Source organism: Chinchilla lanigera, unplaced genomic scaffold, assembly GCF_000276665.1.
Source record: "Chinchilla lanigera isolate Chin_1 unplaced genomic scaffold, ChiLan1.0 scaffold00038, whole genome shotgun sequence".
Lineage (NCBI taxonomy): Eukaryota > Metazoa > Chordata > Mammalia > Rodentia > Chinchillidae > Chinchilla > Chinchilla lanigera.
In genome coordinates this window covers 1,334,141-1,361,262 of record NW_004955439.1, presented here as the reverse complement: position 1 = coordinate 1,361,262, position 27,122 = coordinate 1,334,141, and the positions used below count along the sequence as shown (strand labels likewise).

At 35.4% G+C, this 27,122-nt stretch overlaps 1 protein-coding gene across 2 annotated transcripts in view; it reads right to left on the bottom strand.

Moving 5' to 3' along the window:
• Ahi1 (Abelson helper integration site 1) overlaps positions 1-27,122 on the bottom strand; it is a 183,112-nt gene that overhangs the window by 99,034 nt on the left and 56,956 nt on the right. For both annotated transcript variants that reach the window (XM_005390486.2, XM_013517380.1), the window contains exons 18-19: positions 17,939-18,135; positions 1,817-1,937 (exon numbers count right to left, since the gene is read on the bottom strand). In XM_005390486.2, coding sequence (XP_005390543.1) covers positions 1,817-1,937; positions 17,939-18,135 — 318 coding nt within the window. The remainder of the gene's footprint in view (positions 1-1,816; positions 1,938-17,938; positions 18,136-27,122) is intronic.

The window sequence follows — 27,122 nt, the reverse complement described above, 5'->3', positions numbered from 1 at the left end:
AGAGTCCTCATTTAGCTCTAGGGATGAGAAAACTGAAGCCTGAAGAAATTTTTCAAGCCTCTATAGTCCTTTAGAAATGGGGGTAGGTCTAGGCACTACTCATCTGCTTCCTAGTATAGGATTTGTACAAAGACTAGCTTTTTAATGAAGAAACTGGATTATCTGCCATAAATCAAACATATCTTCTAATTTTTAAAATTTTCTATACAGTGATGCTTCAATAAACTTTCTATGAAGGATGTAGTTTAAAATGAGGCCAGGAATACTAGTAACCAAAAACAAGATCAGGTGAAGCTGTGTTAGCATGTATGAGATGGCTGAGACAGCCCATATGTGGATGGACATCCATGATATGGATACCCCACCCATGACCGACACGGCCATGGAAGCCGAAGGGAGATGGAACTGTGCCTATGTGTGCCTGTGAAGTTTGCAAAGCTTGCTCTTATCATATCCAGCTGTTTAGTCTTCTTGTTTCCAGAAAAATTTTGACCTCAGCAGAAAGATAGTTGGAATTGATGACGGAGAGAAGTTTCCTCTCTCCTAGTCACTCAAAGAACAAAGTCTAAAGGCAAACCAAGTATCTGTTAATGGTGCAAAAAGTAAGAGTCTAAATGGGTGATACACAGAACACCTCCACTGTAAATCAAAATGATTAGCACTATTGCTTTAACTTTTAGTAAATATCTGGAACACGAGAAATATGTTTCTAAGATTTGAGATAATTATTTTAGTGGCTTGAAATTATAACCCGAAGTATTTTCAAACTTCGCTTACACATATTCGCCATGTTTACAAATGTAAATATATTATAATCACATACCTATGCTTAATGTTTTACATACATTATGTAATTTGAACTTTAACAATGTATAATGAGTACAAACATCATTTCCAGCCTTCGAATGAAGAGCCTAAGGTTCACAGACATAATAAATGACACAGCCAGGACTACTGTAAGAGTTCTGAATGCAAGTATTTTCTCATTATAATATGAAACCTAAACAGTAATTAAAATAACTAGTATGTGTAAATTCCAAATACTTTACAAGTCAGAAGTGATAATGTACCCAAATTTCTAACTAAATTATGTTGATATTTTCAAATTCAGATTTCTCATTATAATCTCTTTGTCAAAGATATTGGTTTATATTCAGCCATATCACTTTTTTTTAAAGGATTCAACCATAGGAAAAATACTGTCAAAATATATAGCCATTACAATAATATTATCTTTCACTATAAAAATAAACATTTCTCACTTACTTTTTTTTGACAGCCTTTGAAAACCTTATTCAAATTAATTTAAAACCAGCCTCCTAACATTTACAATTGGATAGTGAAACTCAGTGATTTAGTTTTGTAACTAGCTTTTTCATACATTTTATTAATTTGCCAACACTGAAGAGATGTGCTATTTATTACTGAAGGCTGCATCCAAAATGCATTTAACCTTAGCATTCTTAAAAATGGAAACAGGATTATCCATGAACTATGATCCCTTTATCCAGTTGGGAAATAGATTTAACATTATTCACATTTAAAACTCACATTTTTTGACTTTCAAATTATCTGTTTAATAGAGCACAGATTCAGAGTATCTACTGCTAAAGTGACCAAATCTAAGTTTACTGTTTGCATTTTAAATAACTTTTGTGATATTAAGGAAAAAAATGAGATGATTGAATTCATCGAGTGTAAAAACTGGCTATTAGAATGCTATGAATTTTTATTTCTGAAGAGAAGTAACTGTATTCATTAAAAAAAGAAGCATCTGAACATTTAAAAGAACAGGTACAGGAAAAAAGGAGCTCACCGGTCTGAGTGAAACCAAACAGATGTCGCATCTCACCAGTGGTCAGGATGTTTGACTGCTGTAACCTAGAGTGCTGTGAGGAGGATGGAGCTGATGAAGTAAGCGTGAGATTTTTGTTGCCCTGCAATAGAAGAGGCAAATCAGAAAGTGCAGTGTAATTTCCTGGGCTACTGATGCAAAATCTGGATGAAAAATGTTTGCTTACTAAAACCAGGGCACATGATAGGTCAAAAGGAGTCATGATTTATATGGCTATGTTTTACGGTTTACAAAATACAATTTTTTTCTTGTTGAAGAAGGAATATAGTGGTAATGAAAGCTAAAGTATGTGACAGTAAATTAGCCTTTTACAGTTTATTTATCATGGAATTAATAATTTAAAATAGAGTGGTCCTAAATACTGCAAAATATTCAAAAAGTATGAGTGATCCTTTGACTACTTTTAAGTAAGGAAGAATTAAAATGTTTCATACCCACATATCTCTGGCATTTTAGTGAAGTAGGTACTTTCTTTTTAAAGACTGTATAGAAAACACCTTTACCTCTATGTTTATATAAATCATGGTGACATACATAACACAGCTGTAACCTAACTTGCCAAGTGAAATAGCTTCGACTGTGGTAAAAACGGTATTGTTAAGACTGTCTAAAAACAGCATGATTGTAAAAAAATGACACAGCAGAATTTCTCTAAGTAAATATAGTGGTTTACAACACTATGATTGCCTGAGTCTGATGGTCTCACTAAAATGTAATACGTAACAAGTACATTTTAAATAAAGGTACAGAAAAAAAAAAACAAACCCACAAAAAACAGAACACTTCACTAAAGACTTTGAAATACTTATTATTAAGTTCTTGAAAGAGTTAATTTCAGGAAAAATCTAGTCTGTTCATTATTAATAAAACATTCATTTTTAATTTAAAAATCATAAAATGTGATTATTTTTAAAAACTTAAAAAGTCTAATTTTTGAAATTCACTGTAAATATGTAGTTTGTGAATTAACAGAATGACATAATTTATGGCATATAAGTTAGTACATGAAAGTGGCTCCTTTGCTATTTGCTGAGCTACACAGCAAGTCCCTGTCTTAAAAAAAAAAAGAAAACAAAAAAGAAAGGAAATAGCTCTTTTCCTTTTTATTTATTTCTGCCTAGATAATCAAAATTCCACAGAGAACTTCCATTGCATTAGTATTTAAAAACTCCTTATCAGTGTTTTGTACAGAGCAGTTCATGGTTTGTGGTCACATATCCTTTATCTGATTCATTGTTTACGTGTTTGTACATGCCCCTTCTTTCTAATAGTAGTAGTAAGCAATGCATCTTAAGACTACCATTTTATTCGGGAATAAGGAGCTTTTAACAGAGTCAGTAGAAAAGTCAATTAAGGTCATATATAGTTCTGGAGTACACAAACTGTTATGATATCATTTTTTTTTTTAACATGGAATGCTTCACAAATTTGTGTGTCATCCTTGCGCAGAAGCCATGCTAATCTTTTCTGTATCGTTCCAATTTTAGTATATGTGCTGCCGAAGCAAGCACTATGGTATTACTTTATAAAACAAAGTAATTTTAAAAGTAGTGAGAAGTGGTCTGTATCCATTATTAAATGCTGAACAAAATTAGTGTTGACTGTATTAATATACTACTACTATAACAAAATCAGTGCCTTTGAGATTTACTACCCATCTTTAAATGGAGATAATAACAATAATATCTATGCTACACAGAGAATGTGCAAATAAAAATGAACTAGTATTATCAAGTGCTATTTACAATTTCACTTTCACGCACTAAATAACGTATTAAATAAGAAACAGACTAAACAGGGCTACGGGTATGGTTCAGTGTTAGTGCCCTCACCTGCTGGATTTGGTCCCCAGCACTGGGAGGGGCAGAGGAAGAGGGAAAGGGAGACAGAGAGAGAGACAGAGAGACAGAGACAGAGGAGGGGGGGAGGGGGAAGGGAGGGTTGAGGGAAGTGGGAAGAAAAGAGGGAAGGGAGAAAGGGAGAGAGGGAGAGGGAGAGAGAGGAGTTACTAAATAGACTACACAGACAAAGGTAACACATTAAGTCCCATACAAATAAGTGCTATGTAAGTATTGGCTATTATTATTAACACCATCCAGAAGATAATTAGGCAAATGTATGATGATGATACAATAAATCTTTCAGGCTTCTGTGCTTTTAAATGGAAGTACTAGATACTAAAGGACACATTTATCACTTAAGTAATTCCCCTTTTTTTTTTAAATTGTCAGTTTTACTTCTGTGTTCCGGAAAACTTTTTTTCCTGTATGTCAGACAATGCATTTTAAAATCTGGTGCAAATGAACAGGTATACAGTGGGGATATGAATCTATATCTGTATCTATATATGGTTTTGGACTATGCCCCCCATGCTATGCCTCTTGTAGTCTATCTTTTCAGGAATGTACCTGTACTAAGACATACAAAAATACCAGCAAAGCTAGAATAAGATACTTAAATGTCTCTACTCAAATAGAAAGACTTGCCAGTCTTATTACATAAGATGTTGTTTGGAAAAAGAATTATAGTTACATGTTCTTCTTAAGCATTTTTATAATTCTGCTCTTTCTTGACAACTTTCTTTGGAGATTGTTCAAATGTGCATGAAGTAATCAGTAGGAACTTAACAGAGCAGACAATTCAATTTCCAAGGTTTGAGATAACTGTCAATTATCATTATTAGTACTGATTTCACATTAGAATTTAAATAATTTTCAAAGTTAGCTTACATAGATTTATCACTTCATTTAGAGTAATAAAAACAATAATGACCATTAAACCGAGTGAAGCAATATCTATTTTTGAAATATATGCTGTGGAAAAGAATTGCTTAACAATTTTACAACAACAGAAAGGTTGGCTAAGATAGCCTACTCTATACCAATCTACCCTTTTTTCACAACCCACTTTTAGGCTTGCTTCATGCAAAAACCACAGTCTGCCAAAGTCAGTTTAGTACCTCCATATTGGAGAAAGCTAAAAGCATAAGACGTCAATGAAACTATTAATAGGGAAAAAAAATTTACCTAGAACTTCTGCCAAGTTAATCACAAAACTGTTTTGCCTACTCTTCTAGGGTATAAGCAGCTTTATGCAAAATATGCAAACAGTAATTCTCTAGGAGTGGCTTAATTTTCATGTTAGAAACCTCACTGTCCCTAACATAAAATTGAATGCAAAAACTAAGCCTGCTAATAATTAGTTTCTCTTTTAGTAATTAGTTAAAATTTAAAAGGTTTGGGAGAGGGAAAACATTTCTATATGTAGATATTTAAAAGTCTAATTACTTTAGGTGACCTTTGATTTTCAATTGTAACCGAAAAGATGCTCCTGCTGTTAGTATTCCTAAAAGTTCACAAATTCATTTTCTTTCCCCAGATGCTGGCAATTATTTCTACCAAATTTAAACAATAATGCAGATAGCATTTTAATTTGAAGACAGTTTTGGTAGCAAAAATAACCTAAAAATACTCAAGCAATGTTTTATTACAAATCATGTATCTATCATAAAAATCTGAGGATTAAAGAGCAAATTAAACAGAAAGTTTTTGTTTTTTTAAACAGAAAGTTTGAGCTAAAGTGAGATCGAAATTATCTACGTCAAGTATCTTTTACATTCTCATTATATAAGTTCTGAGGGTAGCTCATACCGCCATGATTTTTAGGTTAGTAAAATCTGAAACGTGACCAGGTGATGGTACCCTTAGGAGAAGTTCAAATACTATCTGCAGGCTCTGAGATGTTTTCTCTTATGAGTGAAGGAAAGGGAGGGGCTAGGAAGGAACTGCTCAAGAGAAGCCTTACAGTGAGCGGTGAAATGCCAGGAAAGCTCACCCCGCACCAGCTTACCTTAACTGAACCACAACTCCAACTTAACGCAGTCACTACTAAGTTTTATTTTGTAATATTTAATCACGATTTTCTGAGCCCCTGAGAGCTACCAACGTCTGGTAGTTCGAAGAGTACTGATATGACTCTTCCATAAACTACCCTCATCTCTCTGTCTCTCTTTCTTTTTCTTTCTTTTTCTTTCTTTCTTTCTTTCCTTGTCTTTCTTCTGTCAGAAGAAGTGCTTCTGTTCAATATTAATACTTCCACTGGTTCCTGGAAGGATGTTCTTAAAGTTCTTTCAAATGCTACTTTCAAATTCTCTACTGGCTATTTTGCTACACGCTAGTGGGAAAGGCCCTTCTACTTTAGTACAAAAATAAACAGCAAACAAATAAAAATTCTCCCTATATTTTCATAACTTTATTATTAAAAAATTTCAAAAACCCAGTAAATCCCTTTAAGAATAGCATACAATTGCTATCCATATATCTCAACCTTTTATTTTTCAACCAGATACAATGACACCTCTGAAGTGAATGTCATTCTGGACTGGAAAAGATGTAATTCAGCAGATTCATTTAAGCCTCTGATACTGTCCACCTCTCTGTTTTTGATATTGTTTTGGTTATCCTGCCATATTGAGTCAGTTCTCCTAAGTGTCATCTGCTAAATCCACCACGCCCCTCTTCCCTCATACCACATCAGATGGTAACGCTGGGCAGGAACATTTGTTTCCAACACTTTATTGCCACTAGTGTTGTTTCTTAAATCTAAACCCAGTCTCTTGATCACTAAGTTCAGAGATAACCCAACCTCTCTCCATTATCAGAAAAAATTACAACTCTCTACGTAGTTGCCCAGGCCAGAAAGCTGGGCTCATCCTAGACTGCTGCCCACGCTCCACACGGACTACTGTACCATGGACTACAACTACAGTTAAGCCAATCTTCCACATGCTTTTAGGACAATAAAACTTAACTTTCTCTTATCCAGTGCTTTGGTATGCTGGTAAGAAATAATTGTATTTAAAAATATTTTTAAAAAACCTTTCCAAATAACTGAAAACTACTATCAAACTCAAATCTCAACTCAAATTTATTCTTTTCATGATAAAAATTATCTAACAGATTAAAAGTTACTTTTTATGAATTCTTTTTTAAATCTTAAAAAAAAGTTTTCAGCAATTAAATAATGTGTTCCAAGATAGAACAGACATTACATTTTATAGAATTCTTATACTAATTAAAATTCCATAAGCTGTAACTTGGCTGCATTTATAATCATCTAGGGTAAGTGATAATTAAAAGAAAACAAAGTTCTCTCCCATCAAGAAGCTTAGAGAGACAGTGGGTGGAAAGACAGCTACCTAAGGATTAGGAGCAGAAACAACACAATATAAACTTTAAAGAGAGATAAATTCCTTTGAAGTGATTGATAATCTAACGCTAGAGAAAGACAGGCAAAATTAATTATAATTTAAAGCAGAATGAACTCATTTGTAAAGTATACCAGGCATGAATAAATCTGTCTGTGAATGTGGAAAAACAGATTAATTACATTGTAAGAAAGCACACAAAGCCTAATGCAAACAGACCGTAAGTAATACCATTTCTAATATGCTTCAACTAAAAGCAAAGGAACTTACACATTTTAAGTTCATATGTAGGCATTCTGAGGCCAATGAAGGTCAAGAGCCTGATATCAGTTACTACCTGAAAACAATCAGATGAGAACTCTTTCTTCTTCCCATTAGCAAATCTGAATCTGTACATCCGCCTATAATTTCCAACTGCCTATTAGGAAGGCTAAGAAATCCCTTCTCTTAAGACCAGTCCCTCCATTAGAACTCAGGCTTATGCCTCCTTTTACTTTTTGTTATGGTTTGTGTCTGGGTGTCTCCCCAAAGCCTCATGCCGTCATGGGGCAGGCTTTTAGAGTTTGACTGATTATGGGTGTGAGAGCTACACCCGCCCTGGGGTGGATAGTTTGCATATGTAAGAGAGAGGAAGAGGCTGCTTGGGGCCATTCCTCCCTTTTCGTTTTTGTTGTTTTTGCTGTGTTCTGCCACCATGAGCTGTAGCCCTCTGCCGTGTGCCACTCTGCCTTGTCACCTGCCAAGTATGGACTGAAACCTCCACAAACTGTGAGCTAAATAAACCTTTCCTTCCTAAATTTTGGGCGTCAGATGTTTTGTCCCAGCAACGAGAGAAAAGTAACCAAGACACTTTTGGAAGGACTCTAGTAATTACCAAACCTGTGGCAGCAAATAAGTACATTTTAATGTGCATTTGAAGTTCCCCTCCAGCTACTGCTGGGTTCTCTGCTCTTCAGTCATGGCATACTATCTGAAAGAATGGCATATATCTGCAACCATGGCTTAATTTGCTTCTGTTCCACCTTCAACCCCTTTCTTCTATGATTTTGTCTCTACCATTTAACAAAACAGCTTCATCAAAGTAACTGAAGGCCACCATCTTGCCAAACACTGTGGTCAGTTCTATCCTCATGTTCATTCTTCTCTCAGGAGTATGTGACTGTTTGCACTCCCTCCTTTTTCTGAAAAACTCTTCTCTAGGCTTCCCTGATAATACCTCTCCTGGGCCAGTGGCTCTGGTCGTTAGTTATACTCTCTTCTCAATTGGACTCCTTTGATAAAGGACTTCATGGATTGACTTCTCTACTGAGCAGAAGACTTATATCGAATTGTTTACCTCAGAGCTATGCTCAAATCCAAAATTTCACTTCCAAAACTTGTTCTCTTTACTGCAGCATTCCTAGTCTAGTTAAATAGCACCACTACCATCTTCACAATTGTTGGGACCAAAAACACGGAAGTCAGTCCTCCTTTCTTTCCTTCCACCACAATGAATATATCACCAAGTCCTGAAGAATCTTTTCAAAATATATCCCAAACCTAACCACTGCCTGCACCTTCATTATTACCATTTTAGTTCAGGCTTACCATCTCTTCTTTCTTGAACTGTTACAACAAACCACTGGTCTCTGCTTAAAAAGATTCTTATTCTCCTGTATTTCTTTCTCCTTTTCTTCTGTTTGTTTTTCTAATTAAAATAATATCATAACTCCTTATTATGCTGACAAAGACCTTTCAAACTTTAAAAGGCCCTGCTGGTAACTGCAGATCACTTCTCCAGCCCTGTCAGGAAAGCTTGCTTCCCTTGCCTGATCAGCATGCTGCTCCTTGGGCATGTCGGTCTTACTCCTAGATCAGGACTGTTGGAAGAAAGGACTAACTTCTTGTTAAATGTTTCTCTCCAGGGGCTCTTCCATGATCATCCTCCCAAGAGTAGCCTGTACTTCCAGTTATTCTTATACTATGGACCTATTTTGTTTTCTCCATATCTCTTATTATCTCAAATTACCTCATTTATTTCTTTGTTTGTGTCCCTACAATAAAATCTTCCTGGTCACAGTTCTATCACAGACACCTAGAGAATTACTTGGCAAGCACGCAATAAATATTTGCTTAAAGAATCTTAGAAAAAATAAGTGAACCTTGAACAATGTAAAAATATGGCTGGGATTTACGAAAGAAAAAACTTATTTATCAGGCACCTGGTGAAAATTTATTATCTAGGATCTAATAAATGTGAAAACATATAACTATATTTTGTTGTTAAAACTGAAGAGTTGTGACAAGGGTGGCAAAAGAATTCACGGGGAAAGAAGAGTCTTTTACATAAGAGGTGCTGGGATAACTGAATAGCCACATGCAACAGAATGAAACTGGGCTGGCGTATCACATCATATATAAGAATCAAGCCAAGGTGTCAGGTGTGGTGGTGCACGCCTATAATCCCAGGATTTGGGAGACTGAGGCAGGAGGATTGCTGCAAGTTTGGGGCCAGGCTTGGTCTACATAGTAAGTTCAAGGCCTGCCTGAACTATATAGCGAAACAGTATCTTTAAAAAATGAAAAAAATTAAGTCAAAATAATCACAGACCAAAATAAGACACAGAGTTATGTTTTTTTACTTATGCTACCAAAGGGATGAGCAAAATATACCTAAATATATACCTAAATTTCATAAAATTTAAAACTTTTTCATTTCAAAGAATACCACACAAAGGATAAAACGTGCAGATCATGCATATCATAAGACACATGTAATATATTTTAAGAACTACTAAAAGTGAATATAAAAAGATAAAAACCTAATTAAAAATTAAGCAGAAGATTTAAGGAAAATATTTCTCCAAAGGCTGAAACAGGAACATTGCCAAGAGTTCTAGGCCAGCCTGAACTACAAAGCGAGACCCTGTCTCAAAAACAAAACAAAAACCACCAGATTAACAAAATGTAACCTTTCTGTACAACAGAATCTTATTTGGCAATCAGAAGTAATACTGATACATGTTACAAATGGAGGAAACTTAAAAACATCATTTTTAATAAATGAAGCTGGCTACAAATGACAACATACATGCTTCCATTTATGTGAGATGTTCAGAATGGGTAAATATATACACATCAGTGGCTGTCATGACTTTGTGAGGTGGGAATGTGTATGTGAAGAACTGGGGATGACTAGTAGGAAAGAAGGAGTTTCAGTCTGGAGTGATAAAAAAGCTCTGAATTCCAAGTTGGGATAGCATAGTAAAAAGCAGTGAACCGTGCACTTTAAAAGGGTAAATATTATGATATGTAAATTATATCTCAGTAAAGCTGGTATTAAGTAAGTGAAGACATTAATATAGTTAATCTTCCCTTATCTTAAATAATTTCCAAATATGTAATACTTTTTCCAAGAGCATTCTCTCTAACTTTGTTAAACACTAGGGACACAAAGATGAAGGACATGATCTATCACCTTCAGGGAGTTTCTAGATTGGTAAAGGACACTCTCCAAAAGACTGGCTATGTGTGCAGGACACTTTATTCACTGGATATTCAGGCAGCATTCCAAAAGGAGGGTATGCACATTCTTGTTAAAAAATAATTTTGAACTGCTCTTCGAAGAATAAACTATTTCTTGCTACAGTTTTATAGAGTATGCATACTTAAGAAGATTTAGCAATCTTGGAGCTACAATCATCACACCCATCACTGCTATCAGGAACAAGTTTCCTGAACATCTGCAGCTTAAGTCAGAATATAGCTTGTTCTCTTATTTTCTCCCCGTCTTCCTTCCCCTTGTCTATATTCAATATCCTGTTGATTTGCGATAATTAGGTAAAAAGTGATGGCTCCTGACTGATACTGAAAGCTCAGTGATGGGGGAAGCCAGTACTTTCTGATATGTTTCTTCTATAAAGTGTCCCATGAGGAAAAAAGCAATAGACCACTGTCTCCCTGTGCCTGACACATTTCAGTAGCTCTACTGATTAAAACTCTTTTTTCTCTGTGAGGACACTACATGAAGCAGTCTCTGAACACACTAACATCATCCTAACATTTTTCCCTTTTAAATATCACCCCTTTACTTTGCTACACTTACTGTACTTATACTTACAAATTATGAGTCTGTATTCAACTAAATTTTGAAAGTGGACAGAAGAGGTAAGGATGAAAACACAATGACATTCTAACTCTTTAATTTTCTCAACAACTGAGTTAAAAGTTGCACAAAAAATAGCCTTATCTGTAAAAGGAAGACAGCTACTTTGTGTTTTTCCAATACATTTTAGTTGAAACTATTTATTAAATGAGAGCATTTTTGTGTGGTAAATTTTTTAGATTAAATGTGGGGCACGGGGAGAATCACTTAACCTCAGTAAGACTCAGTTTCCTCCTTTCTAAAACTAATCTGTCCCTCAGAATTGTTATATAGTTAAATGGGAAAAGAAGCACAAAAGAATAGTAAATATTGAGAGCACTGTAATAAGTCTTTAATGTGTTGCTGGTGTGCATTTTAATGCTATTTACTCAGCATATACTTGGCTGGTGTCTCTTAGATATTAAATATTATGTAAAATTTATCTCAGTGAATTAAATGACCTTGCTAGTCTTTTACTGAAAGTATGTACAGTGCATCTCAATCACTTATTATTCTTAAAAATTGTGAAACTGCATACTAAGTATTTACCCTCACTGAATTCTAAGATTCCACTATTATAATTCCTTGGTAAATTAGAACTCCAATAAGGAAAGTATGTACCAGATTAGCTTTTGTAAAAATTTGCAAAGTTGGGCTGGGGATTTAGCTCAGCGGCACAGCACCTGCCTGGCAAGAGCGAGGTTGTGAGTTCAATTCCCAGTACCAGAAAAAAAAAAAACCAAAAAAATTGCAAAGTTATAAATTCTGTAATGGTGCATTTCAATTTTTTGGTGAACCATAATGAAAATGAGAGCTTTAAAGTTATCTTCCTGGTAACAGAAACTACTCATTTTCGCAGCACGGGATCGTATCATCTCCTAAAAGAAATACCGTACAAACAAGAAGTATGCATAATTTCATTCAAATAACACACTGACAAATTCAGATGTTACTCTTCTAATAACCAAAATCAGAACTTGGAAGTTCTTCTTTTTTTTTTTTTTTTTTTTAGTGAGCCTACAGTTGCTACTCTGCATTATTTCCAGTAGGGAGAAAAGAGTATATATTAAAAAAAGAGACTTAATGACATACCCATAGTAAATCTGACTTGCCAAAGGCACTGATCAACAGACTCCTGACATCCATGCACCTCTCTCAAGAAAAATTTGTCTCTTCAGTAAACTGGCATAAATACCAAAATTCTGCACTAGAACACTAACAAGTCTCAAAGGTACACTCTAAATTAAATGTATTACATAATTATCTTTATAAATAACATCATTACTCCAAATTCAATTTCCATATTAATCATTTTCTCAGATGAAATACTATAAACACCACACAATGGTAAAGGATATGACTAGTATTTTTAAAAGCTAAGAAAGGAATATCTCTATGATTCATGAGATGAGGCCAAGAAAAGATCATTTTTGAAACACAAACCATTATAAGCCAATGTGTAATGGACAATTTATAAATTTGCTAAGGAGACACCAAAATATTCAAGTCCAGTCAGGGCTAACCAGCATACACTATTAGCATAGTACAGAACTAGAGAAAACGGGCAGTAAATAACATGGAGTTTAGCAAAAAAGAATATTGAAAAAGCACATCAATTTTTAAAATCTAGAAACATCTAACAGATAGATACTTCTCTGAGGGACAAATCTAAAGGATACTGGAAGATAATTACTAGCAGGAAACAGTAAAAAAGAGTGTGGGCTGAGAATCCAAATACCTGGCCTGAATCCCACCATCAAAGCTTACTACCTGAGCGACCTTGGTAATGCTGCTTGATCTCTGCAGCCCACGAGTTGTTCTTCTGGCAAGTAGGGACAACACTAGTCCCTCTACTGTTCTGCAGATATAATAAAAATGTAAAGCACCCAGAACAGTGCCTGAAATACATGTCAGTTATTGCTAATAATGAAACAGATGTTACCTTTAATTAGTATAAGGTGAAATCTCCTATGTAGCGGAGAAGATTCAATCTTCCTCAAAATTGGCATAAAACATTTTCAAAACTCATCCAATCCCCATAACTATGACTACTTAACGAGCACCTCAGTGATCACAAACCTGGGTTCAAGTTAATTTTAGAATAGAAAAGCAGTCGAGTATCTCAGCAGCTGGAAACACTCAAGAAGCCTTTTTATTTTAATATTTAGATCTTTTATCCACTTTGATTTTAGTTTAGTGCATGGTGACAGACATGGGTCTAGTTTTAGCCTTTGGCGTGTGGCAAGCCAATTTTTCCAGAACCATTATTAAAGAGGCTATCTTTCTTACAGTGAACTTGTTTGGCCCCTGTCAAAAATCAGGCAGCTGAGTGTGTTTGGAGTTGTTTCTGTATCTTCTAACCTGTTTCACTGATCCTCAGGTCTGTTTTGTTTTGTTTTGGTTTTTTTTTGCCAGTACCATGCTGTTTTTATCATACTAGCTCTGTAGTATAATTTCAAGTGAGGTATAATATTAAAACAGAAACACTAAATCTGCTGGAAGATAGAACAGATAGGACTCTGAATGACACAGGAGGAGGCAAACACTTTATGAACAAAACCTCCATTGCACAGTATCAAAATTGGGATTTCGTTTTTTTTTTTTTCTTTTTTTTGGTACAGTAAATTGAACTCAGGGCCTCGCACTTGCCAGGTAGGTGCTGTGCTGCTAAGCTACATCCCTGGCCTGAGATTCTATCTTATTAAAAAGCTTTTGCACAGCAAAAGGAATCATCAACAAAGTGAAAAGACAAGGAAAAAGTTTCTGTCAACTGTTCTTCAGATGAAGGATTAGTATCTAGAACATATAAAGAACTGAAAAAAAACAAGACCCTCTAAACTCAAAGACCCAACTAAAAAATGGGCATATGAGATAAATAAACACTTCTCAGAAGAAGTACAAACAGCAACTAAGTATATGATAAAATGCTCAACATTATTAGTCATTCGAGAAATGCAAATTCAAACCACACTGAGATTCCATCTCACACCACAGAGAATACCTATTTATCAAGAAAGCAGCTAATAATAGATGCTGGTGGGGCCGTGACAAAAACGAACACTTCTCCACTGTTGGTGGGAGGGTAGGTTGGTACAACCACTGTGGAAATCAGTTTGGAGATTGCTCAAAAGACCAGGACTAGAGATCCCATTTGACCCAGCTAGTCTCCTTCTGGATATCCCAGAAGAATTAAAAGCATCACATCACAGAGATATATTTGCACCCACATTTATAGCAGCAGTTTCTGATAGCCAAGTCTTGGAAGCAATCCAAACACCCATCAACTGATGAATGGATAAAAAAAGGACACACACACACACACACACATACACACTGGAGTATTACTCAGCCATAAAGAACAAAATTGTGACATTTGTAAATAAATGGATGGACCTTGAGACAACAATCATAAGAGAAATAAGATACATATATGTAAAAATCACATTATCTCTCTGGTATGAGAAACTGAAATTAGAAATAAACCAAAATGCACAATAGATATTATAAAATAGGAAGAAACTGTACAAAAAAAAGAGGGAACTAAGAAGAGGGGAGAGGCAAAGGAAAGAAAGGAAAGAAAAAATGAGAGAAGAAGAATAAAATAAAAACAGCTTTGTGAACATGGAGGGAAAGGAGGTTTGAAAGGACAGGACTGGAATGGGAAAAAGAAGAGGAATCAAGACATATGTACAAATAAATTCTGTATAATGAATGTGATCATTATGTATATCTAAACTGTACTAATAAATAAAATAAAAAAATTAAACACACACACAAAAGAAGTTTTTGTAAGATTTTTTCAAGGATCCTAGTTTATATATATGCCAAGAAGATAGCTCAGCAGCATACTGCCTGCCTGGCGAGCACGAGGCCCTGAGTTCGATTCCTGGTACTAAAAAAACAAAAACAAAAAAACAAACCTAAAATACCTAGTTTATATAAATCAGCTTTTTGTAGAAATGATTACTCTTTACAGAGTATTCTAAGCAATCTGGATAGATTAAGAGCAATTATGGATGCACTAATAAGAGCAAATTTCTGGACCTGGACATTACTTAGGTTGCAGAATATTTTCAAATATTGTTATGGCAGCAGCATACAGTTAAATCTGCTAACTATGAAAGCTTTACATGATTTATATAGTAACTAAACGGTAATTCTTCCTAAAACAGAGATTTGTCTATTTTTATATCATTTACTTACTTATGAGTAAACATCTATTGAATATCTGCAGAAGCCAGGTGTGGTGATGCATGCCTGTAATTCCACCACATGGGGGAGGCTGAGGCGGGAGGATCACTGCGAGTTTGAGACCATCCTGGGCTACAAAGTGAGCTCAAGGCTAGTCTGAACTGCATATAAGACCCTATCTCAAAAATGACAAAAAAAAAAGTATTTGCAGAAATGAGTTTATTCTGCAACTCACACACACAAACATAATCACATCCTAAAACTGAACTATAACTCATTAGAAAACATTCCTGTTCATAAGAAATAATTACCTTTAGCAATACATTATTCAATAAAGTGAGGCATAATCTAGATTAAAAAAAAGCAATTTAGAAACTACTGAAATATAAGAAACAAGAGATAAGTTATTGTGACAAAATGTGGGAATCCTGTCAACCCAAATGCTTGCAAAACATATATACAATGTAGCTGCCCTGGAAATAAATATTTTTTTGAGGACAAAATCTAAAATATTGTTCCCTACCATAAATCATTTAAAATATGCTTTTTAATGCAAATCTTTTTAATGGCATTCTTACTTAAGTGTGGTTTATTTTTTCAACCTTTAACTGTCCAGTGGTTTATGTGCAGTGCTTAAGCTTATTTCTGGTAGACTCAGGCATTCCTGTTATGTAGTCTACTCAACTGAAGCAGAGTCTTGTATGTTTACATTTTTGGGTTGTCAATGTAATTTACTCCAGAGACACTCAGCATTGCTGACTATTCTTTTTCATTAAATGATGTTAATTTGGGTAATACTTTATCTTGTTTTTATGCTACTGATTTCTTGGTCTCTTTCACTAGCTTATATATTAAGTTTCACACATTTAGCAATGGTAAAGGCTCAACAATTACACAATGAAAAAATTAGTTCCTGCTTTTTCATAAACTTATAAATGTTTCAAAAACAACATGGGAGATTATACACATAGTATTTCATTATAAAACCCACAAAACTTTCATCTGTTTTTTGAACAGAGATAGTTTCTTTGTCTACAACACAAGAGTAATAATCAGTCATGGCTATCTTATAAGGCTGCTACATTAAAGAAGGCCATGTGAGCATTATATAAGTGGATTATTAGAAGATCCTGCCTTTGGGGCTGGGGATTTAGCTCAGTGGCAAAGCGCCTGCCTGGCAAGCGCAAGGTCGTGAGTTCGGTTCCCGGAACCAGAGAAAAACAAAAAAAACAAAACAAAACAAAACAAACAAACAAAAAAAGAAGATCCTGCCTTAAATCATAGTTGAGTATTTGTTACCAGCTAGAAGGCGATGCAAATTCAAGCCAAGTGTTTAACATTTTAGTGTTCCCTGCAGTTTCTTAAATGTAGCAGGTAATTAATAAATATTTGAGGTAACTAAGTTTTCTTTATTCCAACTGGTAAATTCCAACCTTCAAAGCCAAGTTATCCTCGGTCAGCACATTCTACAAAAGTTCTGCACAGGTGTAGGGAGCTAGGGTGGTCCTCGCCATAAGGAGAGGTTGAAAGTAGGTAGTCAGATACATGGCTGTATGGTGGCACGTAAGACAATGCAAATTAGAGAATAAAAATCGAGGAGGAAGACTATGAGTTAGGAAAATGTGAACAACAGGAAGGCTTTGGGAAATGAAAAGTGAAGGGCAGACTTATCTCCCTGAAATGAAGACCCAGAAATGAATGGCCAAAATAAGGAACACTGTGTGAAGGGAAGTTTAGGAATTCAGTTTTTCCTGAGTCATTATATACATCTAATTGTTAAGTTAATGAAAATCAGCTATGCAGACCAGACACAAAGAATATCAGAACTGCCTTCAAGGAGCTTGCAATTTAGATAAGGCCCTGAAACACCTATTTATTAAGTTCTAGGCACTATGTAGGGACTGGGCACTAGACTAGTTGTTCTCAACATATGGTCCTCTGACCAACTTGACAGAAACAAAAAAATCACAGGGTCACCCAGGCCTACTGAGCCACAAACCCTAGGGATGGAGCCTGGCAACCTGAGCATCATCAACAAGCCTGCCTGGCTATTCCGATGCACAATGAAGTGTGAGGACCACCGAAGAAATGTGAAGTTTTAGGCAAGATTTTACGGGACTTTGAACGTCTGGGAAGAAACTACTTGTTTGCATATCATCCGTCCTTCCAAAATTGGTCCTATGGATGACCCTTAACTTGTAAAGTACCATCCTGCACTCAAATGCTACACAGCAGGGCTGAGATGGCCAGTTTTTCTTCCTTTCCTAGAAGATGGAATTATACTTATGCATCAGGCCCTAGGTGTGGTCTTCTGACTCAGAGCCCTCTCTGGTACTTTACAGACATATCATACCAGGACAGCATGATACATCATCCTAGATTTAGTCTGCCTACAGCAATTTATGATTGCAGAACAAGTACCTGAAAGAAACTACGAAAGTATAAGAAAACCTAGTTTTGAGAAATTAACTTACTTCATTAAATTAAAATTTACTCGCATGGCCATGTAAAACATGAAAGAAATGATTTTAAAATGCCAACTGCATGAAATAATTAAACATACTGTGACAGTTTCAAGTCTCTGTTTCACTATCTGCATCTTTGTTGAAGCATTTTCAGTGCGCACAAATTCACCAGTCTGGAAAGAGCCTTGGTGAGGCAGTTGAGGATAGCAATGTAGAGCGTCTTGACTCTGGTGACTTCCAGGTGATGGCAATGTTGCATTATAGCATCTGGACATCTCAGCCTCCTGCTTGGCTACTGAAAAAATAAATCCAAAATTGGTTCAAATTATCATAGCAAAAGCATAATAAAATAAGTACGCCATGAAACTGCAGCATTCAACAAATGATCAGAAAAATGTATAATTTAAATATTGGTTTAGAAGAAGACAACAGGACTGGCAAAATGTGAAATTGTTATTTTTCTATAAAACCAAAAGGAAAGAAATATAATAATTTCACAATTTCGTGTCAGGCAGTATTATATTTTAGTCATACAGATTTAAACAGGAGTCTAGGTTTACATATCTGTATAGAGAAAACATAATAAAAATTCAAGGCCTAACAGAATTAAGAGAAATGATAAAACATTAAAAATAATTATTCACAAAACCATCTCCCTAAAACTGCTGTTACATTTCCTTGTCTCTTCTACTCTTTATACATACATATATTTTACATAAAATAGCATAATGTAATTATACTTCAACATTTTCCAATTTAAATATATTTATCATATTTCTACAATGATATAATTACCATCCTACAATGCTTTACAATATCTCATCTAATAAAGTAGAATAACTTAAAATGCATTTTCCTATTAGCACTTAGCAAGATTATGTCTTTTAAAAAAAATGCTGGAGATGTAGCTCAGTGCAATCCTTGATATTGTGAAAAGAAGAGAGGAAGAGAGGGAAGAAGTATGCAGGGAGGAAAAAATAAAAGAAGGAAGGAAGGAAGGAAGAAAGGAAGGAAGGAAGGAAGGAAGGAAGGAGGGGGGGGGAAGGTTTTCTTTAATTATATAATCTTGAAATGGCAGGCCTTTCTAAACATGACCTAAAAGGAAGAAATCTCAAAATATGGAATCAAAACATTGAATCAATGATGAGCCTTCCGAGATTCTACGGAAATTACAGGCAGAAATGTGTGTCTGTGTGTAAATGTTTCTGAAAAGGAGATTCATTACTTTGATCAGATTATCCATCAAAGAATTACATGAGTCAGAAAAGATTAAGAACTGTCAACACTCTTTGGACAAATAGGACAGACTTTGCTATAAGAACTTTAGAATCTTCATTAAAATGAACAAACACTACCACAATACAAATTAAAAAGCAAATAACAGGCAACAGAATTATTCTATTTCTGACCAAAATGAAGTAAAAAGAATTAGATTTTCTCTTCTGCTTGCAACTACCAAAAAATGTACACAAAGTATAAAAGAAAAAAAAAAAATTTCTAGGGAGCTGGGGATATAGATCAGCAGCACACTACCTTCCTGGCAAGCTTGAGGCCCTGAGTTTGCTTCCTGGTACTACCGCCTTAAAAACAAACCCCTTTCTTTGTAAGAAATGCTAATGTCAATGTCATACTAAGGCTGGGTTGAGAAAAGAGAGGAATATAGGGAACACAATCTAAGGAGGTACTCACTTCCAGGTTCTGAGCCCACACCTGGGTAAAAACTGTGAATGGGATTTAAAATACAAGCTGCTAGAATTAAAAATTGACTCTAGCTAAGTGGTAGGATATGAGGTCAATATACAAAACTTAAGTAATGCTACTGGCATAAAGGTAAACAAAGAGATCTATGTAACAGAACAGAGAACACAGCATGTATACGCAAGGTGTAAAGGCAACTCAGTGAAGAAAGTCAGATTTTTCAATAAATTGTATGGGAGGAGCTGGATTTTCATTCGTAAAAAAGTGAATTTGATCTAACTTCATACCATGTACAAAAAACTAACTCAAAAATAACTCAAAATGAAGCATGTAAAACCTAAAACTAAAACACCTAGAACTAAATGCACAAAAACATTTCATGAGCCTGGATTAAGCAAGGATTTTTTATATTAAACACTAAAATCCATGAATGAACAAACTGATAATATAGACTTCAAAATTCCGAATGTTTGTTTTTTAAACTATCAGGACAATTAGAAGACAGGCCAAAGATTGGGGGGAAATGGCTAACACACCATACATCAGATACAAAACTAGTATATAGAACTCTCAGGCTGTAAGTATAAAATTCATCTGGTGTGGTGGCACACACCTGTAATCCCAGCACTCAGGAGGCTGAGGCAGGAGGATCCTTGCAAGTTCAAGGCCAGTCTGGCCTACAAAGTGAACTCAAGGTCAGCCTGAACTGCATAGTGAGACCATCTCAAAAAATAAAAAAAATAAAAAATGAAACAAAACAAAAATTAGAAGAACAAATAAGCCAACTTAAAATTGGGCAAAAGATTTGGACAGACACTACCCTGATTATGCTATCAGGATGATAAGCATGCAAAAAAGGTAAGCAACATCATTAGTCACTAGGGACAAGTAAATTAAAACCACATTGAAGTAGCACTGCATATCTACTAGAATGGCTAAAATTCAAAACACTGGCCATTTCACATTGGCTAGACTATGGAGATACTGGCACCTTCCTACATTACTGGTGGGAATGTAATAGCATGACTACTTTAGAGGACACTTCTGCAGCTTCTTAAGAAGTTACATCTGCAATATGATCTTGCCCTTCTATTCTTACGAATTTATCTAAAGGAAGTGAAAGCTTCTGCCTAAACAAAGACTTGTACATGGATTCTTAGAACGGTTTTATTGGCAGTAACTAAAAACTGGATACAAGCTAAATGTCTATCAACAGAAGAAATCAACAACGAACAAACTGGTGTATCCACATGCTGAAACTACAGTCACCAGTAAATACTATACTGATAAACACTGTAACACAGATGATTCTTAAAGTAATTATGAATGAAAGAAACCAGAGCAAAACAGTACATGGCACATACTGCTTTGTTCATACATAATTCTGGAATATGCAAAATAATTCGTAGTGGTTGTTGAGAGGGACAGAGAGTCAGGGTGTGATTTAAAGGTACACAAACTAATGAAAAACTACAAACTAGAAAGTGATTTGTTTTGACCTGTTAAACTGACCCACTGTACCTTATTAAACTTATCAACCAGGAGTCTAAAGTATATATAAAAATTTTTTAAATGTAAGACAGACTAGTTTCTTTTAATATCATGTGATATTTGTCATTCACAAATTCTGTGTTCTTTTTTTTTTAAAAGAGAATAAAAAAAGATAAAAAAAATTCAAAACAAGATGATAGGAAATTAACAATGGTTATTATATTGCATATTATCTTCAAAGTAGCTGTTCAGAATACCAGATATAGGTATGTAAAACTGATCAAACAGTATAAGCACTAACTGTTCCTTTCAATGAACTTGCTCCTATGGTCTAAAGTAGAAATCCAATAGTTACCACAGTTTGTTAATTTCTTTTTTCTTTTTTATTAATTTTTTTTTTATTTTAAAGAGTAAAAGAAGGATAACATAGTAATGGGGGGGGCTTACCAAATTACAGACAAAGTGGTAGGAAATTATCAATGGTTACTGTTTTACATATTGTTATCTACAAGATAGTTTCTCAGGAAAACAAATAGGCAAATGATAGTGAGTTACAGACAAAAGAGGTAGAAGATTATCAATAGTTGTTGTACTATACTTAGGTATCTTCAAAGTGGCTTCTAAAGAATATAAATAGAACTATACATGAGTGACCTACTGAATAATCATTCAATAATTCTCAATGGTTGTTGTAGGAAACACATAATAATAAACATGGATCCCTTTATGAAATAGGATACGAACAATACAAACATTACAAAGTTATGGATAGATTAGTAGAAAAGTACCAATGACTGCTGTAATACATGGTAGTATCTTTTTTTTTTGGTTTTTCTCCGGTACCAGGAACCGAACTCACGACCTTGCGCTTGCCAGGCAGGCGCTTTTGCCGCTGAGCTAAATCCCCAGCCCCCATGGTGGTATCTTAAAAGTGGTTTCTCAGGAAGACAGAGATACGCAAGAAGGATCTAACAAGTAGTTACAGTCTAAGGGTTGTCAAAAATCAAGTGAGCTGTCTGGAGGGAAAGCCATTTTTTGTAGCGTTTTCTCTCTAGCCTCCCATCGCATTGGGACCCCACAACCAATTAGTGTCCTCTCCCCAACTGTCAGCACAGGCAGAAGGAATCCTGCTGCAGACTTCTCCAGAGCTCCACCACAGCCTGTACTGTCAGGGGAAGAATGGCTTCCAGGGAGTCTCCACATGTATTGTGCAAAGTCCTCCTGGTTTACAGCTTCCGAGCGGCTCTCATGACCCCAGTCAATAGGACCGCTGACTCCATGGGCTTAGTCTGCATTCTCATATTCTCTGAGTCCTTGTTCAGCAGCTGCTCCTCTGCTGGCTCTGGACCTTTCTGGTTCTCAATGGCAGGAGCAAGAGTGGCTCATTGTATGGCATGTATTCCCAGGGGTTGTTCAAAGTTTGAATGATTCACACACGTCCGTGGGTGGGCATCTGTAGTTGGTACATGGTGGGCCAATTGTGTCATTGTTTCTCTGTGTCATGATAGATCTCAATTGAGCGGCGGCGGCCAGCCTAAGGGCCAGCGCACAACAGCGCTCACCGCCGCGTGGCTCCCCATGCACTGGGGGCCCTTCCTCCAGGGGCCTACGAGGCAGGAAGCTAGCCAGCCGGAAGACTGGTGCTCCCCACACGTGGCTCCCTGTGCGCTGGAAGCCCTCCTTCCGGGGGCCTACGACGCAGGGAGTGAGCCGCTGGTCGAAAGACCGGTGCTCCCCGCCCGTGGCTCCCCGTGCGCTGGGGGCCTTCCCTCTGGGGGCCTACCAGTTTGTTAATTTCTAAATTGTGCTTGATGCTATCATTATTGTTAATTGTACTACTGTAGCTAGTATGTCACATCTGTTGTAATCAGTTGGTCTCCCTTGTGTAACAATATTGGGAAACTCTGGGGTGATAACCTCACCAGACCCTACAACAAAAGACTAGGGAAAGAGCCAAGCAGAAACCAACATTTTACTCTCAATTAATTGGGAAAGTAGATCTTGAAATAGATACAAACCAAGAATCTCCTACACACAGAACATATCTCTGAAGAACAGACTTTTCCTAAAGAGGCCTTGATTAATGATATAGCTACCTACTACTAAAACTCACAAGGATTATCATAGAAAACAAAAATATTTTGAAACAGAAAATGTCAAGATGAAAGAGCAAAATGTACTCAGACTTCTAGCCCACTCAGAACAAGTCCAGGAGACACTGACATAGAAGAAATTGGAAGTCACACACCCGAAATTTCTGAAATGATAGCAACTGAAGTAAAGAAACAACGCCAGGAGGAGATAGAGGAACTCAGATCAGTAATAATCTCTCAGGTAAAAGGAAAGAAATGGCAACCGTAACGAAGGAATTGCTCAGCATATCTAAAGTAGACATACACTTTGAACTTACCAATCATGATTTCACTTTAAGCATGCAGAAAAATGGGCTAGAAGCATACACACAGCTACAAATAAAAGGTTTGTACAATTTTAATATTTTTCAGCTTATTGTTTTTGTTAAACTGTATTTCCTAAATATTACAATATGCTAAACATGTATTTTTTCTTAATTTTTTTTAAACTGGTAAGAAATAAGAAAAGGCACTGCCTACATGTTATGTTTTTACAATTTTTCCAGGTACATATTAAGATGTCCACCATAAAGGATTAACATAGCTTAAATGAATGCAGATAACAAAAATTTAATGGAAATAATCATACATGATTATTGCTGTTGTCTGAAAGGAATTTTTGATAAAAAGTCATCTGATCCTATTTCAAGGGCCCAAATAAACACCCTAATGTATCTTTAGAACCTTTAGTTCTATGCAGACAGCCATAAAAATTCTGCAGAAAAGCTCACAAAAACCTAGTTTCAAAACAGAAGCTGCTCTTCCTCCCTCACCCTCCACAAATTTATACATCGATCTATCTGTGTAAGATACAAACTTTCCTATTGTGAAATAGGTTTAATAGATGACTTCTGATATTCCTTCAAACTCTATGCTTTCAACATTTCATATATTTCTAAAACACTTTTATACCATGGCTCACCATGTTTTCCTCTCTATGCCAATTAGTACGTTTAAAACTTAGCTCTGACCTAACCTGGTGAGTTTAAATCAGTTTTAACAGTATTATCCTCAACTTTTCATCACTTTTTGAGCGGTCACTAACAGGTACATGCATAAGAGTAGGCTCTGGGAATACAAAGACACTGACTCCTTGGGATTTCAACATTTTGGGGGTGGATAAATTCTGTAAAGGACTAAGTGGGATGGCAGAGGAAAGGACAGGTGGGGGAAGAGCACATGGGTGGCACCTACAGCTGTTTTTAAAGAATGCTATATCCACCAAAATGCTTCTAAACTTACCTCAAATAGACTATTATTTGGAAATCTAAATTTTACACAATTAAAAATACTCCTAAAATGTGTGCATAGCTCACCCTCTGATTTATATAATGAACTCAGTGCTTTTGTGTATTTTATGGCCTTAGGCAGTTGCAAAAAAATAATGTCATTTTCTCAGGAGATGTTTATCTTTCAAGAAGGAAGATAGGAGGAAATAAGATATATTAATCCACCACTCTTTGCATTTGAAGCAGACACAAGGTTTGCTATCACTGAAATTTACGTGTACTTATGTTACTGACAGTTTTAGTACAGTGCCAACTAAAATCACAACGTATTTTTTCTCTTATACTGACAGTAAGATTTTCCTTTGATTCAACATTTAATTCCTTTCTTCAAGATCTATTACTACATATTGTTCTGTTTCTATACATGGTCACTTTACTGGACTAATTCTTTCACATACAATATCACATTTCAAAGTAGGGTAAGATTACTGTAAACTCGTAGTTCTGTTTTTCTACTTTCCCTGCAGCATCCTGTTCCTCTTCATCTGACATTTTCCCTTACAAAGAATATTCCAGAATGTATGATTTTTATTGTATTTTACCTGGCATGAATTATCCCTGCTTCCATTAATCTTAAAATACTGGGACAATATATCCAAAAAGTTCTACTATATAACACTTAATTCTGGAGCCTAGATATGTTTTTTTGGCTTATTAGTAACTGTGTTATTTCCTTGATGCATTAATTTTTACTTGTATGGTGTTGGGAATTGAACACATTAGCTCATGTATGCTAGGCAAGGACTCTGCCATTCTACTACACCCTCAGCCCCTCTTTGAGTAATTTATGTATCAGGTAGAACATAGAAATATTACTAAAAACCTTTCAAAAAGCTATTGAAGAATGTGTAGCAGCTTCAAGTCTCCTAGTGATCTGAGTGGGAGAGCATTTACCATCATTTGGTAAATCCATTACTTAGACATCAAAACATAGTAACTATCTGCAGATCCCCTGCAGTAATACTACTCTTCTCTTGTTGGTTTCCTATTCCATTATCAATCATCTCACATTATGCTTTTCAGCTGTAATTGTGTGACATGTATATTGCTACAGAAAAATAGCTAGATTTCCCCACTTTAGCCTGGTTTATGAACTAAAAATACCCAAGCTTCATGCATAGCGTTATAGTTTCATTGTATTTTTTAAAAACACTGAGATAGAGTAGATTTTGCTGCTGTTGTTTTTAGAGCTAGAAAAGCAGATGCAGAAAAGTTGAATTATTTGACCAGGGTCAAACACAGTGCAATACTATTTAGTAGTGCTGTAACTTCTACTTCAGTCTTTCTTACTACACTATTGTCTACTTTACATCACACCACTCTTCTTTTCTGAAACATCAATATAAGCATTAAACAGAAAGGCCTGGATGGAATTCAGGGCTCTGGCTTATGCTTCATGCCATTATATTGACTACATTTTGCATATATCTTTAGCTCTTGAATGGTATGAACTTTCAAACCAGAGTATCTATTATGTGAAGGATATTAAAATAGAAACTTCAGGCTACGAGTACAAAGTAGTTTTAGCATATCTTAAATTGTGGCAACTCTTAATTTCTCCTAGTGGATAAAAATCAATATGCAAAAGTTTGCACCACAATCAGCTATATTTGTTAAGGCATACTTATGAGAATTACAATATGAGTTTGCTTTTTAATGATTCATCATCAGCATTACAAGATTAACTTATACATAAAACTATGGATGTTAAATTTAATTTGGTTAGTTATAATGCAAAAAAATATTATAAAAGAAGCTGCATTAAAAGTTGATGCTATGTACTAAAGAAAATTCTTATTTTGCACTATATTGAGAATATGATGACTTAGTATACCCTGATAATGTTTGTCCCAAAATTTTACAAAATAAACGAACTTCTTTTAGTCTTAAGAGATTTTCCTAAGTATGAGACTGAAAATAACACAATTCACTATTAGAATGTTTAGCTGCCTAAATTTTATTTATTTATTTATTTTTGTCTTTTTTGGTGCTGGTGATCGAGCCCAGGATCTTGTGCATGATAAGGACGCACTCCACCACTAAGCCATATATATATATATATATATATATATATATATATATGCAGCCCTTTAGCTACTGTCTTAATTTACTTCATGATATATGTAATGCAGACTAAACAGTTGTGGCAAACAGCTTTATACATTAAGAGCATGGGTTTTAAAATCAGCCTGGAATCAAATAGCTTTACTATCAACTGTGTCACCTTAGGCGAATTACTTCATTTTCCCTGTGCTGCAGTTTCATGGTCTGTGGTGCAAACATTCATTATGTATTGGTAATATATGAGAGATACTATCTTAAGCATAGGACGTTATAAATACCACAGTCAATGAGAAAATTATATAATAAACTTTATAGGCATATTAAGGTTACCCTGAACTCTGGTCAAATGTGCCACAGAGTAGGAAAAGAAGCTACAGTGACAATGTAGGTGGCCGTTAGACAACACAAATTCTATTAATAAAATCATGCCAGTGGCAGAAATTACCTTTTAATTTTGGCTAAAATTCTTCTAGAGGTTTAGTCAATTACTTAGCGCAAAGGGTTAGAAAGAAGATAGTTTGCTGAGTCTGATTCCTGGGTTTCATAACCGAGGTCTTGGTATACAACAAGTGCTCAATAAAGATTTGTTTTGCCTAAGACAATATGAA